This window comes from Moschus berezovskii, chromosome 3, assembly GCF_049115385.1.
Source record: "Moschus berezovskii isolate FMDL1 chromosome 3, NW_MosBer_1.0, whole genome shotgun sequence".
Classification (NCBI taxonomy): Eukaryota; Metazoa; Chordata; class Mammalia; order Artiodactyla; family Moschidae; genus Moschus; species Moschus berezovskii.
This window is the reverse complement of record NC_142462.1, coordinates 38,638,969-38,654,598: the sequence shown is the minus strand read 5'-3', so window position 1 is coordinate 38,654,598 and position 15,630 is coordinate 38,638,969. Positions and strand designations below refer to the sequence as shown.

General features: G+C 38.1%; 1 protein-coding gene across 3 annotated transcripts in view; it reads left to right on the top strand.

Moving 5' to 3' along the window:
• HYCC1 (hyccin PI4KA lipid kinase complex subunit 1) overlaps window positions 1–15,630 on the top strand; it is a 101,693-nt gene that overhangs the window by 64,894 nt on the left and 21,169 nt on the right. For all 3 annotated transcript variants that reach the window (XM_055420568.2, XM_055420569.2, XM_055420570.2), the window contains 3 exons: window positions 5,784–5,900; window positions 13,038–13,125; window positions 13,605–13,764. In XM_055420568.2, coding sequence (XP_055276543.1) covers window positions 5,784–5,900; window positions 13,038–13,125; window positions 13,605–13,764 — 365 coding nt within the window. The remainder of the gene's footprint in view (window positions 1–5,783; window positions 5,901–13,037; window positions 13,126–13,604; window positions 13,765–15,630) is intronic.

The window sequence follows — 15,630 nt, the reverse complement described above, 5'->3', positions numbered from 1 at the left end:
AAAAGAATATCTTTGAAGAGCAATCAGAGTACTGAAGAGTAAATCAGAATTCTTAAGTATTAAAAAAAAAAAGAATGGAGAAGAAAAGGTAAAGAGATGCCATTTTCAGTTAATGCTGCCAGCTGTTAGGACTATTTTGGATGTCGCTCAATGTCACCTCCTTGGAGATATCTTGCATTATCATCTTTTCTATAGTAGCACTTTCCCACCCACCCCAGTTTATTTCCTTTAAGTGCTTATAACACTGTTATTACCTTGTTTGTTCTTTTGGCATAGCCTGTCAACTGCTGGAGTATCATGACGTCAGGAACTTTTAATTTTTTTCACTGCTGTCTGCTCAGACAAGAGAAAGGCCTAGCATACAGTAAAACTTAGTAACTATTTGTTCAGTAAATGGATGAAAGATGATCTCTTCCACTTGAGATTTATGATAAGTACAGTTATAATTAAAGGAAATAATACAGTTTTAATTTTTTAAAAATCTTTCATTGATAAATGAAAAATTCTTGAAATCACTTGCGACAGTTGGGGTAAAGTTTTATTAGCTATTAAAAACTATCAGCTAACAAACAAACAGAAACCCCTAATGGCTATGAGCTGAATGTTTGTGTTCCCACCCACCCCCAGATTCTTATGTTGAACTCTTAACGTCCAATGTGATGGTACTAGGAGGTTGGGCCTTTGAGAGGTACCTCGGTCATTCATGAGGATGAATGGGGTTAATAGTCTAAGCCAAGAGATACGACAGATCACCCCCTCCCCTTCTGTCATGTGAGGACATGGCAAGAAGTCTGCAGCCTTGAAGAGGGCCCTCACCCAACCATGCTGGCACCCTGATTGTGATTTTAGCCTCCAGAACTATGAAAAATAAATTTCTATTGTTCATAAGCCACTCAGTCTGTTGTATTTTGTTATAGCAGCCCAAACGGACTAAGACATTAACTGTCTGCATTTCTGAATAAAGAAGTAAATAAACCCTCTAATACACGACTGCTTACCTCCTTAGGTAGCTAGCAGAGAAAATGAGAGGGCCTAGATTCCTATATCTTGCGTGAGAGATCTGGCTCTCTGGTTCTTACCTGAAGTAAATTTAACAGTTGGTTGACCATCCTAGAGCCAAGGCAAGGTTGTTTAAAAAAAACAAAACAAAGCAGTGTAATATTAACAGTAAATGATTTTGACCATATTTTCTTTTCTAAACCATATACTTTCCCCCCTGATTTCTAAACCTATGTATCTGATTCACTAAACATCTTCATTAAAATGTCCCATAAATACCTGATGAAAGTTAGAATTCTTTCTCTTGTAACTGACTGATATCTGCATAAAACTGCATTATGTCATCAGGAAAGTTTTTGGCTCCTGGTACTTAGAGAAGACTTCTGAAAATCCCTTGGACAGCAAGGAAATCCAACCAGTCAATCTTAAGGGAAATCAACCCTGAATATTTGTTGGAAGGACTGATGCTGAAGCTGAAGCTTCAGCATTTTGGTCATATGATGAGAAGAGCTGACATATTGGAAAAGACCCTGATGCTGGGAAAGATTGAGGGCAGAAGGAGAAGAGGGCATCAGAGGATGAGATGCCAGGATGCCATCACCAGTGCAATTGACATGAACTTGGGCAAACTTTGGGAGGTGGTGAGGGACAGGGAAGCCTGGTGTGCTGCCGTCTATGAAATCGCAATGAGTCGGACACGACTGGGGGACTGAACAACAGCACCTTGGGAAAAGCAGAATGGAACTGACCTCAGGGTCAACTAGATTCAGAGGCTCAAATGATGTTAGGTTATCATCTGTTGGCATTGTACATTTTTTTTCTGATGATAGGCTTCTTTCATGTGATAAGAGCAGTGACCACAGGCAGCTAAAAACTGACATTGTTTACCTTTAGTGAACTCAGAAAAAATAATGTCTCTCCCCGGTTCACTGTGAAAAACAGTCCAGCCAAAGCTTCTGATCATGCTGTCTGAGGCTTGAAGAAACCCTTCTAGGGCCAGGTTGTGTAACAGTATTAGTGGAAGAATACTGTATGTATCAGTTTAAATATTGATTTGACTGTTTTAACAGAAATAACGGTAACTTAAAGAAAGTAACTATTCATTTTCTTTCACATAAAATCCCAAGCTAATAGATGGTTTGCAAATTGGCTCTGTTTCTAAAGTGTTCATGCTCCTTCTTTCTTGGGATTCTACATTCTCTCTGGTGTCCCTCTTGTCTGTATGATGATGGATCACTACTATTACATCTGCCTTCTCTCCTGATAGTAGGGAGAGAGTGAAAGGCAAGCAGCTGCTTTTTAAGGGTACAACCCAGAAGTCACACCACTTCAGTTAACAAACCACTGTCTAGAACTAGTCACACGATCAGACTTATGCTAGGAAGGCTAGAGAATATGCACTCCATCAGGTGGCCATTGTTCTAGCTAAAACTGGTTGGGGAGTGCGGAGGGGTGTGTACCTTTATATACGTTACTAGAAGGAAGAAGGGAAAGATAGATCTTAGAGTAGCAATCTCTTGTCACAGGCAGTTTTATTGGCCGCCTCACCATAATCACATGGCTATACTTGATTTTATAGGGGAAGACTAGTTCCTAAAGATAAGAGGGATAGAGGAATTATTAATGGAAGATATTGGAGGTGGAAGAGAGAACATGACAGACAAAAGTGACAGCTGTATCATATACCTAAAAATAAACATAACTGAAACTTAGCATCTTCCAAAACAGTATGTAATATTTGTCAAAATTGATTTAATGGCTGCCAGCCAGTCAGCTATCCAAACTAAATGTAGGGCTAATTACTCACTTCTCTTATTCCTTCCTTCTCAGTCCCTGCTGATACTTAATTGATGTGACTCCAGTCCCACCCGTTCTCCTTCTCCCCACAATTCTTTACTTCAGGCTCCCTTCCTCTCTCTCATGGGATATTTGGGCACTCTCCTTTCTAGTCTCCCAAGATAGCCTGAGTGATATCAAAAGACCAGTCTGATCATGTCAAACCCTTGCTTAAAACAACAAAAATCTTAGTTGCTTTCCGTTGCCTTCATGATAAAGCGCAGCAAGTTATGAAATGCTCTAACTCCTAACTAGCCAACTTCTCTTACTTTTTAGTGTCCTAGCATTCTATTCCTACTAAAATTCTACCAGTCTCCTCAATATCACACAGTTTCATCTTTCTCTGGTTTTGCCCTTTACTATATTTTCACGTAGGGCATCCCTGGTGGCTCAGTGGTAAAGAATCTGCCTCCAATGCCAGAGACATGGGTTCAGTCCCTGGGTTGGGAAGATCCCCTGGAGAAGGAAATGGCAACCCACTTCAGTATTCTTTCCTGGGAAATCCAAATACCGCTTTTTCTTCAAGGGACTTCCCTGGTGGCTCAGACGATAAAGAATCCGCCTGCAATGGGAAACTTGGGTTCAATCCCTGAGTTGGGAAGATTCCCTGGAGGAGGGCATGGCAACCAGTCCAGTATTCTTGCTTGGAGAATCCCCATGGACAGAGGAGCCTGGCGGGCTGCAGTCCATGGGGTCGCAAAGAGTTGGACATGACTGAGTGACTAAGCACACACGTAGTTCAAAGAAATCTTTCTGGGAAGCTTTCCCTGACCCTGTACTTCCACAAACGTTTACTTCTCTCCTTTTTCTACCTCTGTCACTTAGTCATTGCAAATATTTGTTTACTACAGTCTTTTTGATTCGATTATGAATCCCTGTGGGAACTATATCTTTTATCTATATCCCTAGTGTCTGACACAATATAAATCCTTAATAAGTATTTATTGAATGAATAAATGAATTGAGAAATCTTATCTTTCATATAGTGGTTCTCAGTTATTTACTACCATACCTATCATAAAGGTGTAAAGTGTAAGAAGGAATTGTTCTAAGTTTGCTTCTTTAGGAGTCTCTTTTCTAATTTGTGTATAAGTTTTTATAATATAAAACAAAATTTGAGTTGTTTTATTTATGTATAGCTGATTTTTTTGAGCTTCTCTCAGGCTTATAACAAAATACTGTAGATTGAGTGGCTTAAACAATAGTTCTGGAGGCTGGGAAATCCAAAGTGAAGATGCCAGATTTAGTTCCAGACAAAGGCCCTGTTCCTACCTTACAGGTGACTGATCACCTTCACATGGCTGAGCATTCTCTGGCCTCTCTTACTTTTTTTATAAGGTCAATAATCCAGTAATGGTCCCCACCCTCATGACCTAGTTACTCTCAGGGTATCCCATGTTCAAAACCATCATATTGGGGAATTAGGGCTTCAACATACAAATTTTGAGGGAAAGGAAACATTCCATTTTTAAGTATCCCTGCTTCCTCTTAGTCTTGGTTCTAAAGAATTTTAAGATCCTGTCAATATCAAATGAATTTATATTTATTCTTTAAAGTTGCTTTGAATAAATGATATCCTCAAGGGGGTATTTTTTGAAATTGTGGTATACTTGGACATGTTTAAGTGAAGGTTTAGATATATTGAGTAGACAGGATATTAAGTTCCAAGTAGTAATTGAGTGGAGGGGTAAATTACAGTCTGTTTTCTAGTACTGTATGAAGTGAAGGTTGTGCTGGTGGATGACAGAGGTGATGGGGGTGGTGGTGAGAGGTGGGCAAAATGAATAAAGGGAGTGAAAATGTACAAACTTCCAGTGATGAAATAAGTAAGTCTGGGGATGTAATATACATCATAGTGACTACAGTTAATACTGTACTGTATATTTAAAAGTTGCAAAGAGAATAAATCTTAAAAGTTCTTACCACAAGGAAAAAATTTGTAACTGTGTGTGATGGATGTTAACTAGACTTATTATGTGATCATTATGCCATATATACAAATATCCAAACATTTTATGGTATATCTTTAAAATAATATGGCTATATCTCAAGAAAGAATAATAAATATTAGATCAGATAATAAAGCAAAAAAAAAAAAAGTGAGGGCTGTGTTGTATCAGTCACATCATATTATGAGAAAACAACTGGTTTCCAATTTTATTAGAGATAGAAGCTTAGTGATTATCTAAAAGCAGTGCCTGTGGATCATAGAATTAAAAAATACATATAAATATAGAGAAGAAAATAAAAAACTCTGTGTCCTTGTATATGATTATTTTACAGTGATACATGCCTTTCAACTACTTGTTTGTTATAAAATGGGATAGGATGCATGTGTTTATAATTTTTTCCTTGTCATTTAAATTGACTTTCAAAACATGTTTATTTCATATTATTCTCTGAATGATATATATATAATTGGTCCCCAGGGTTAGACTTTGAGGTGGCTTTGTATTTACTAAACTAAATACTCTTTAAGTATTCTTTACTAAGACTAATACTTCTTGTAGATTCTTTTAAAAATGTTAGTAAAATTCTACCTTTGGTAAGATTCTACCTTTGGTGTCATGTTTAGACATGTGAAGACTAGTATTTTATGTTTTATTTATGGTATTTTAACAAAATTTTCAGTCTATCTGAAATTTATTAAGATGTACTGTATGAAAATTGAGTATAATTTTAGAATAATTTTTTGGATCCTGCAGTTTGTGTCAAGAACTTTGTCAGGAATAGAGGATCATATCACTGATCTATTCATGCTAAATAGCACTGAGTTTCATGTTTTTTATGATAACCAAAAATCATTAATAATATGGTCAATAATAATGGTTGAGAGAATTAGTGAGCTAACTCTGAGAATCTAGTTCACTTATTAACTTACAGATGTTAAAAAATATATTATCTTTATTTTTACTAATTTTGCAAATATATTTGTTTGGTCTTTATAGAATCTGTGTTTGTGGATATCCTCGACAACATGTAAGAAAATACAAAGGTATAAGTAGCAGGGTACCAGTTTCTTCAGGATTCATGGTGCAGATGTTAACAGGAATTTATTTTGCCTTGTAAGTTTATTTCATATACAAAGTTAACCTTTGATCTCTTTGGAAAATTATAGTCTTATTGTTACTGTATTATAATCTCAATAAATAATCAGCATATTTTTATGAAAATATGAATCAATATCCTAATAAAGTTATTATTTAAAATAAATCTTTTATTATTCTAAAGAATTTGTAACCAACTAAAACACTTTGTCATCTTTAATTAAAGGACAGAATGAAAATTATTGATACCTAAGTACACTCACAATTTCTTTCATCATTACTTATTTTTTTTTGGCTGTAATTTCCAAATAGCATTTTTCCCTAATGAATATCTTTTTTCCATTTCCAGAAATTTTAATTATTTTCCCTAGTGAATATCTTTTTTCCATTTCCAGAAATTTTTGATTATTTAATTATTTAAAATTTTAATTATTGACATCTTAAAGTCTCTTCTGTTACAAAGTTTATTATGAATATGCTACTAATTTTTAAAATCAGTATCTTGTTTGTTGCTTTAGGTGTTAATACTTTTCCTTGAACCCGATCTTTTACTTTATAATTCTCTTACTGTATATATTATATTCACTTGATACCCTAATTTTCCCCAGTAGATTATAAACTTCTTCCTTTTTTTTTTCCTTTTGGCCACACCACACAGCTTGTGGAACCTTAGTTCCCTGACCAGGAATCCAACCCACATCCCCTGCATTGGGGAAGTGTGGAGTCTTAACCACTGGACTGCCAGGGAAGTCCTGATCATGAGCTTCTTAACTGAAGGAAGAATTTATGATCTTTGGACCAAATCTGATCTGCTCCCTTTAAAAAACAAAGTTTTATTGAAATGCATTGACATTAATTTATGTATTGTCTGTGGCCGCTTTTGTGTTACAGTGACAGGGCTGACCCCATGAACCTAAAACATTTATTATCTGGCCCTTTAAGAAAAATTTTGTTGACTTGTGTTCAGTTCAGTTCAGTCTCTCAGTCATGTCCAACTCTTTGCGACCCCATGAATCATAGCACGCCAGGCCTCCCTGTCCATCACCAACTCCTGGAGTTCACTCAGACTCATGTCCATCGAGTCGGTGATGCCATCCAGCCATCTCATTCTCCGTTGTCCCCTTCTCCTCCTGCCCCTAATCCCTCCCAGCATCAGAGTCTTTTCCAGTGGGTCAACTCTTCACATGAGGTGGCCAAAACAGCTTTAGCATCAGTCCTTCCAGTGAACACCAGGACTGATCTCCTTTAGGATGGACTGGTTGGATCTCCTTGCAGTCCAAGGGACTCTCAAGAGTCTTCTCCAACACCAAAGTTCAAAAGCATCAATTCTTCGGCGATCAGCTTTCTTCACAGTCCAACTGTTAGACCAGTAATATTGTTCCAAAGCTCTTCGATGTTCTGATCTATTTTACTTTTTCTCTTTTCTGCTGTGTTTCTGATTGAGTAATTTCTGTTGATCTGTCTTCACGTTCCTCGATTCTTTTCCTTGACTGTGTTAAATCTACTAATAAGCACACTGAGTGCATTCTTTATTTCTATCCTTTTCATTTGGCTTTTTCTTATAGTTCCTGTCTCTGCTGAACTATCCATCTATTCATGCATGTTGCCCCTCTTTTCCACTAGAGACTTTATTTATTTTTTATTTTATTTTATTTATTTATTTATTTTTTTTGCATTACAATAGTTTAATATGAACAATCAGAACTAATTAACAGTATAACAATATTTTACAACTGAAATAATTAAAATAAACTATAAAATTACTACAAAAAACAGGTCTGATCTAGCTTATTTACTTTCTATAATCTCTTCAGTGCTGCAAAACCATTTATTTCTTTTTTTTTTTTCATGTTTTAATAAACACTTCGTCTTTTTGTATTGCTTTTTTTTTCATCACAATAATAGAAATATAACATCATATATCACTGTAAAACACATTTCCACATAAATGCTGATAAGCACAAAATATTTTTCATCATTTACATTTTAACTGTAATAATATATGGCAGAATTAAAGCTGCATCCATCATGTGTCTAACTCACCTTGCTGTAATGAATTTTTAAATGTAATGGTTTCTGTCGCAAAGTAAAATCGTACATAATGTCTAGTGACACAGTACGCTGGTGGATGGGTGGATTTGGAAAATGGAAATGCAACTTCATTTTTAATTAGATTTATAAACTTCACCACCTCCAGCCAGCTTCCCAACCCTCCCTCCCACCACCATTATTTATTTATTTATTTTTTTAAAATGAGGCTTTTAATTAATGTTTGACAGAGCTGATTCAGGTTGAATAGACTAAATTTCTTTAAACAAACTTACTTATACTCCAGAGTCCTTTAAAAACTTAATAGCATTTATACATTGAAGGTATTTGATTTTCTTGTAACTAGCACTTCAAATGCAACAAGCACTTGAAGCAACAAGCATTTGACCCAACAAGTAAAACTTTCTACAGTTCATAACTTTTATAAATAAAATAAATTAAATGTACAGTGAATAAGTTCTCTGAAATATTTCAATATTTCTGCAGGTTTAGTAAATCGTAAAATACATTTCAACTAAAATTCACAAATCTAAAAATCTGTTAGGCATTTTTAGGCGTTTTAAGTTGGAAATGAAGACCAATGTTACATCGTAATATGCCAATTACAAATAGTACTTCAAATAGCAAATACTACAGTTTGTCCCAAACTTTAAAAACTATTCATGAACTCAACACTGAACTATTGATGGCTATAAGAATTGTTTCCTAGCCTTTTTGAAAATTTCAACCCATTTACGTTTAAGGTAATTATTGATAAGTACGATCCCGTAGCCATTTTCTTTATTGCTTTGGGTTCAAGTTTATACACTCTTTCTGTGTATCCTGTCTAGAGAAGATCCTTTAGCATTTGTTGGAGAGCTGGTTTGGTGATGCTGAATTCCCTCAGCTTTTGCTTGTCTGTAAAGCTTTTGATTTCTCCTTCATATTTGAATGAGATCCTTGCTGGGTATAGTAATCTGGGCTGTAGGGTATTTTCTTTCATCACTTTAAGTATGTCTTGCCACTCCCTTCTGGCCTGAAGAGTTTCTGTTGAAAGATCAGCTGTTATCCTTATGGGAATCCCCTTATGTGTTATTTGCTGCTTTTCCCTTGCTGCTTTTAAGATTTGTTCTTTGTGTTTGATCTTTGTTAATTTGATTAATATGTGTCTTGGAGTATTTCGCCTTGGGTTTATCCTGTTGGGGACTCTCTGGATTTCTTGGACTTGGGTGATTATTTCTTTCCCTATTTTAGGGAAGTTTTCAACTATTATCTCCTCAAGTATTCTCTCATGGTCTTTCTTTTTGTCTTCTTCTTCTGGGACTCCTATGATTCGAATGTTGGAGCGTTTAACATTGTCCCAGAGGTCTCTAATATTGTCCTCATTTCTTTTAATTCGTTTTTCTTTTTTCCTCTCTGTTTCATTTATTTCTACAATTCTATCTTCTAGTTCGCTAATCCTGTCTTCTGCCTCTGTTATTCTATTGTTTGTTCCCTCCAGAGTGTTTCTGATCTCATCTATTGCATTATTCATTGTATATTGACTCTTTTTTATTTCTTCTAAGTCCTTATTAAATCTTTCTTCCATCTTCTCAATCCTTTTCTCCAGGTTATTTATCTGTAACTCCATTTTGCTTTCAAGATTTTGAATCATTTTCACCATCAAAATTTGAAATTCTTTATCAGGTAGATTCCCTATATCTTCTTCTTTTGTTTGTGTTGGTGGGCAATTATCTTGTTCCTTTACTTGCTGGGTATTTCTCTGCCTTTTCATCTTGCTTATATTGCTTTGCTTGGGGTGGCCTTTCCCTCTTCTTGCAGTTTGTGGAGTTCTCTTTATTATGTAGTTTCTTCGCTGTGTGTGGGGTTGGACGGGTGACTTGTCCGGGTTCCCTGGTTAGGGAGGCATGTGTCAGTGTTCTGGTGGGTGGAGCTTGATTTCTTCTCTTTCCTTTAGAAGACAATGGCTGCTTTTCTGGGAGCCTGATGTCCTCTGCCAGTATTCAGAAGTTGTTTTGTGGACTTTACTCCGCATTCAAATGTTCTTTTGATGAATTTGTGGGGAAGAAAGTGGTCTCGCCGTCTTATCCCTCCGCCATCTTGTTCCTTCCTCCCCAGAACACTGGATTCTTATATTCCACTTGATCGTGGAGTACCTCTTCCCAGCTGCTCCAGCAAGGCGCAGCCGCTGTACCTTACCTCGGACGAGGGGCATCTCCTCAAGGCTGCCCCTCCTGCTTTGAATGTGGATCAGCTCCTTTCGGCCCTCCGGTGCCCAAGCAGCCACCGCCTCCTGGACGTGGTACAGCTCCTCTTGGCCACCGCCCTAACCCTGGGTGCGGGGCAGCTCCTCTCAGCCACGATTCTGCACGTGGTCGGCTGCGCCGGGAGCCGGGCGTCTCTCGCGTCTGCGCCGCCGGGAGCCGGGCGTCTCTCGCGTCTGCGCCGCCGGGAGCCGGGCGTCTCTCGCGTCTGCGCCGCCGGGAGCCGGGCGTCTCTCGCGTCTGCGCCGCCGGGAGCCGGGCGTCTCTCGCGTCTGCGCCGCCGGGAGCCGGGCGTCTCTCGCGTCTGCGCCGCCGGGAGCCGGGCGTCTCTCGCGTCTGCGCCGCCGGGAGCCGGGCGTCTCTCGCGTCTGCGCCGCCGGGAGCCGGGCGTCTCTCGCGTCTGCGCCGCCGGGAGCCGGGCGTCTCTCGCGTCTGCGCCGCCGGGAGCCGGGCGTCTCTCGCGTCTGCGCCGCCGGGAGCCGGGCGTCTCTCGCGTCTGCGCCGCCGGGAGCCGGGCGTCTCTCGCGTCTGCGCCGCCGGGAGCCGGGCGTCTCTCGCGTCTGCGCCGCCGGGAGCCGGGCGTCTCTCGCGTCTGCGCCGCCGGGAGCCGGGCCTCCACTAGAGACTTTAAAAAATTAATCTTAGTTATTTTATTTTCCCCAGTAACTGCAGCATTTGAATTTGGTTCTGTTGTTCTTTGTCTCGACAGTGGGTTGTTTTGCTTTTTGCTTTTTGTGTGCTTTGTAATATTTGACCATCATTTTGTTCACGAGTAGGACAGCAGAGACTGAGGTAAATATTATTTATGCCTAGAAATGGATATGCCTCTTTTCTAGTATACTAGTAGAGTTATTATAGACAGGAGTGAGCTGGGACTGGATTTCATTGTTGCTTGGTTACCTATATTGCACCACCTACTTTAGATTCCTTTTATGTTACCTGGTACTTAGAGCTGGAGAGTTTCTCTTCAATATTCTTGCTCTATCCTTTCAGCTTTTTTGTGTGTGTGTACCTCAGAGAGTGTCTCTGTCGATGTTCTTGCCTCTCCTCTAGCAGTAGAGTGCTGTTGCATGTTTCTAGATATGCACTAGCCTGGTTCAGGGTGGTGGGGAAGAGGAAGTGGTATTTTCTGGTGTTCTGGTCTAGTCTCATTTCTAAGCAGGCCCTATGTCCTTGCTTATCAGGGTAGGAGTTCCTCAGTGGTCCTGACTCTCCCCTGAAGGTAGAGATTTTTTCTTTTTCTTCCCTTCACAGCCAGAGTTGGTCTTTGCCTCTGCCCTCGGGGTGAAATGGTTTGCTGGTCTTCCCCAAAGGCTTTAAACTTTTGTTCTACTGTAAGGGTCTGGCTGGACCTTGGTGCCTTTTTGGCTGTGGTGGCCGCTCTTTTCCTTCAGGCCTACACTGCCAAGAGCAGCTTTCTTTGGTCCCCTGCTTTGTGCTTAGCTTTTCTTATGAGTGCCTAAATGTGGTTTGTGGAGAAGAGCTAATGAGTGGGTATGAATACCCTTGTATCTACTTCCAGAGTTTCTGTACTCTTGTATGGCCCACACATGGCTTTTAGAAATTTGTTGAAAAGTTTAGCTGAATTTCTTTTACCCACCTGCATTGTGGCCTGACTCTCCTCAGGGGCACTTGACTGCTGTTGAGTGTTGGGCTACTTGGTTGCCCAGTGACCATAGCTCCTTGTTGCATTCATGAGAAGTTATGATTTTTTAGATTACTTGGCTTTATCTTGTGTTTAGGGTGAGAGCAATGCTCTTTCCATTTTTTAGGCCTCACTTGTACTCTTGATGTAATTCACACTCCTTTATTTTGTTATCATATGAGAAAGCCATTATTTCTCTGTCCATTCCAGCATTGAGCCAATTTTTAGGAATGGTTTGGCCATATCTTTGAAAGTTAATCCGCACATACTTTTTCCCCTAATATGTCTGTGATACGTGTAGCATATATCATATACACTTCTGACTATGTGAATGCAAAGAAGTAACTACTTAGGATGCTGCAAGCCACAGTAGTTGTAGATTTTCATTAAAAACTGTGGGAGTTACAGAGTAATTTGACCATGAAGTGTTCTGAAAATTATTCCAAGGTATATAATTTATTATGCTCTGACTTGCTTTGAAAGCATAAAATACAACCTAGATGTCCATCTGCAGATGAATGGATAAGAAAGCTTTGGTACATATACACAATGGAGTATTTCTCAGCCATCAAAAAGAATGCATTTGAATCAGTTCTAATGAGGTAGATGAAATTGGAGCCAATTATACAGAGTGAAGTAAGCCAGAAAGAAGAACATCAATACTGTATATTAACGCATATATATGGAATTTAGAAAAATGGTAACCTGAACCCTGTATAAGAGACTGCAAAAGAGACATAGGCATTTAGAACAGTCTTTGGGACTCTGTGGGAGAGGGTGAAGGTGGAATGATTGGGGAGAATGGAATTGTAGCATGTATATTATCATAAGTGACCAGTCCAGGTTCGACGCATAAATTTTCCTCTGTTAAAAAAAAAAAAAAAAAAATTTCCCTCACCTGCAAAAAAAAAAAAAAAAAAAAAAATGAAAGCATAATATGCTTTGAAATTGCCTAGCTTTTTGGGTATGTGTTTTATAAATAGACATGTTCTTTAGAGAAGAAATGTTCATCTATACAATTTTCTGTAAATAGACTTTCAGATATAATTGAAAGGAATTCAAAGATTTAAAAATACATTTTTAATGAAGGTGGAATGCTAAGAAGTATGCTAATATGATCAGTTATTTTCCTCATTAAAGATAAACAGTTTCTCATTATATCTTATTTAATTTGTATAGAATTAATTTAAAGTAATTATACTTTACTTAATTTTATAGTTATAATGGAGAATGGGATCTAGCTCAAAAAGCATTGGATGATATTATATACAGAGCCCAGCTAGAATTATATCCAGAGCCTTTGCTGGTAGGTGCCTCACTTATTTATGTAAATTTTGTAATTTAGAATTTCTCAGCTTAAAACTATAAATTAAGAAGCCATTTGTAGTGCATTAATACATTATTAATACTCAATGATTCATGCTTCTGTTGTAATAGAAAACTTTTATACTTGAAAAAGGTGTATATATAATTTGAAATTTTCATTAAGCTAACTTCTTAGCCTGATAGACGTTTTCATATGTAAGAATGTTCTCATTAACATACATTTATTAATTAGCACTAGGAAATATAATTCAATATTTTGGGATTTTAAATTTCATCACATATATTTTTAACTGAATTTTTTTCTTACTCCTTAATTTAGAGGATTTATGTATCATCTTATGATATATCTTGGAGGAATTATTCTTTTTAAAAACCTGTTAAAATTTAGCATTATGTTTTATCTGAGTATAATAATACATCTATTCAATGACAATCTTAAACTATATTTTTCCTTCTTAGGTTGCCAATGCAATACAAGCTTCATTGCCTCACGGTGCCATGAGATCTAGTAAGGAGGGTACAAGGTGTATTCAAGTTGAGATCACACCAACTTCCTCTAGAATATCAAGAAATGCAGTAACCAGCATGTCAATAAGAGGTCACAGATGGAAAAGACACGGTAAGAAATAAAGCACTCTTCAGATTAGAGGATTGTTAGTGCTGTCCCCTTCTTCTCTGTATTTAATGTTCTGTAACTTCTAAATTTAGTAAATAATATAGTGGTATGGAATAAAGAGCTGTTGAATCACCTTTAGCTTTTCATTTACTATCCATGAATGGCAGTCAATAAGAAAATAGAGCCCCTTACGTTACATGTATGGATGAAAATTTATTTAAATGTTGAATCGTCTTTAAATTTTATTTCAACACAATAGGACAGGAGGACATACATATTTCAATTATTAATACATTTTGGGTTTCTGTTCACAACTGCTTGCAAATATTCCTTAAAGTTCTTGATTTTTGAACTCTTTAGCAGGTATACTTGTATACAGGAATAGAACAACTGTAATATAGGGACTTAAACATTTTCTTCTGAAAGTCTTAGTAAAGAATCCTATAGTATTGATCCAACTCTAGATATTTCTATATTCTGGAAGTTAATTTTTTTGCACCTTATTTGTTTTAGTATTCCTTCTTGACTGCTTCATCTTATTCTTCACAAATTCTACTGAAAGTTAATTTTATTTGCCATGACCTTCTCAGTGCTTTCCATCACTCTGCTTTCTCTCATACCTTATTTTTTGTTTGATTTCTGTTCTTTTTATAACCCTCCTACCTAGACGTTGTTGTAGTGGGAGCACATCTGTGTAAGGAGATTACTATCACCTTCCTAGAAGTTAACCACAGAATGGGAAACAAAAAGCTGCTTCTTTGCCTCAAGCAAGCATATGTATTGGTGTAAAACAAAATCCACGGTTTTCTTCTTCCTACAAACTGCAATGAAAATGGTAGCTCCTTTAGTATATTTGATAGTTCCAGTTGTCTCTATGATATCTATAGAGAAAATGGAAAAGTGTGATGATTCACTGTGAAATAGAAAGTTGATGGCAGTTGCCATTGTTCCTACACAGGGAATCTAGAAGGCTGTATGTCCAAAAAAAAGAGATGATGGAGTTCTCCAACTTAACCAGTGATCATTTTCAATCTTTTCTTTTTTTAACGTACTATGATAAATTCCTGAAAGTCCTTTAGGAAGGCACAGAAAATTGGAAATGTGTTTGCCATTACCAAGGAAGATTATGCTATTGTTTAAAATATAGGGTCTACACATACATCAGTTTCTTCAGTGAAATTTATGCTACAGTGTGACTAGATTACAAATAAAAAGTCATTTAATTAGGTATCTGGCTTCCCTGGTGGCTCAGAGAGTAAAGCATCTGCCCACAATGTGGGAGACCTGGGTTTGATCCCTGGGTCTGGAAGATCCCCTGGAGAAGGAAAAGGCAACTCACTCCAGTACTCTTGCCTGGAAAATCCCATGGACGGAGAAACCTGGTAGACTATAGTCCATACGGTCGCAAAGAGTCGGACATGACTGAGCGACTTCACTTTCACTTTAATTAGATATCACTGTTCCTCTAGAGGTCAGATTTTTGTCTGGGCACTAATAGGTGAAAATAGGCACAGAGGTGATGAACCAAATCATATAGGTCCATTGTGGCCATGCTGCTGCTGCTGCTAAGTCACTTCAGTGGTGTCCGACTCTGTGTGACCCCATAGACGGAAGCCCACCAGGCTCCCCTGTCCTGGGATTCTCCAGGCAAGAACACTGGAGTGGGTTGCCATTTCCTTCTCCAATGTGTGAAAGTGAAAATTGAAAGTGAAGTCGCTCAGTCATGTCCGACCCTTAGCGACCCCACGTACTGCAGCCTACCAGGCTCCTCCATCCATGGGATTTTCCTAGGCAAGAGTACTGGAGTGGCTTGCCATTGCCTTCTCCGCCATTGTGGCCATAATTGCTCAAAAATTACCACTACAGGAA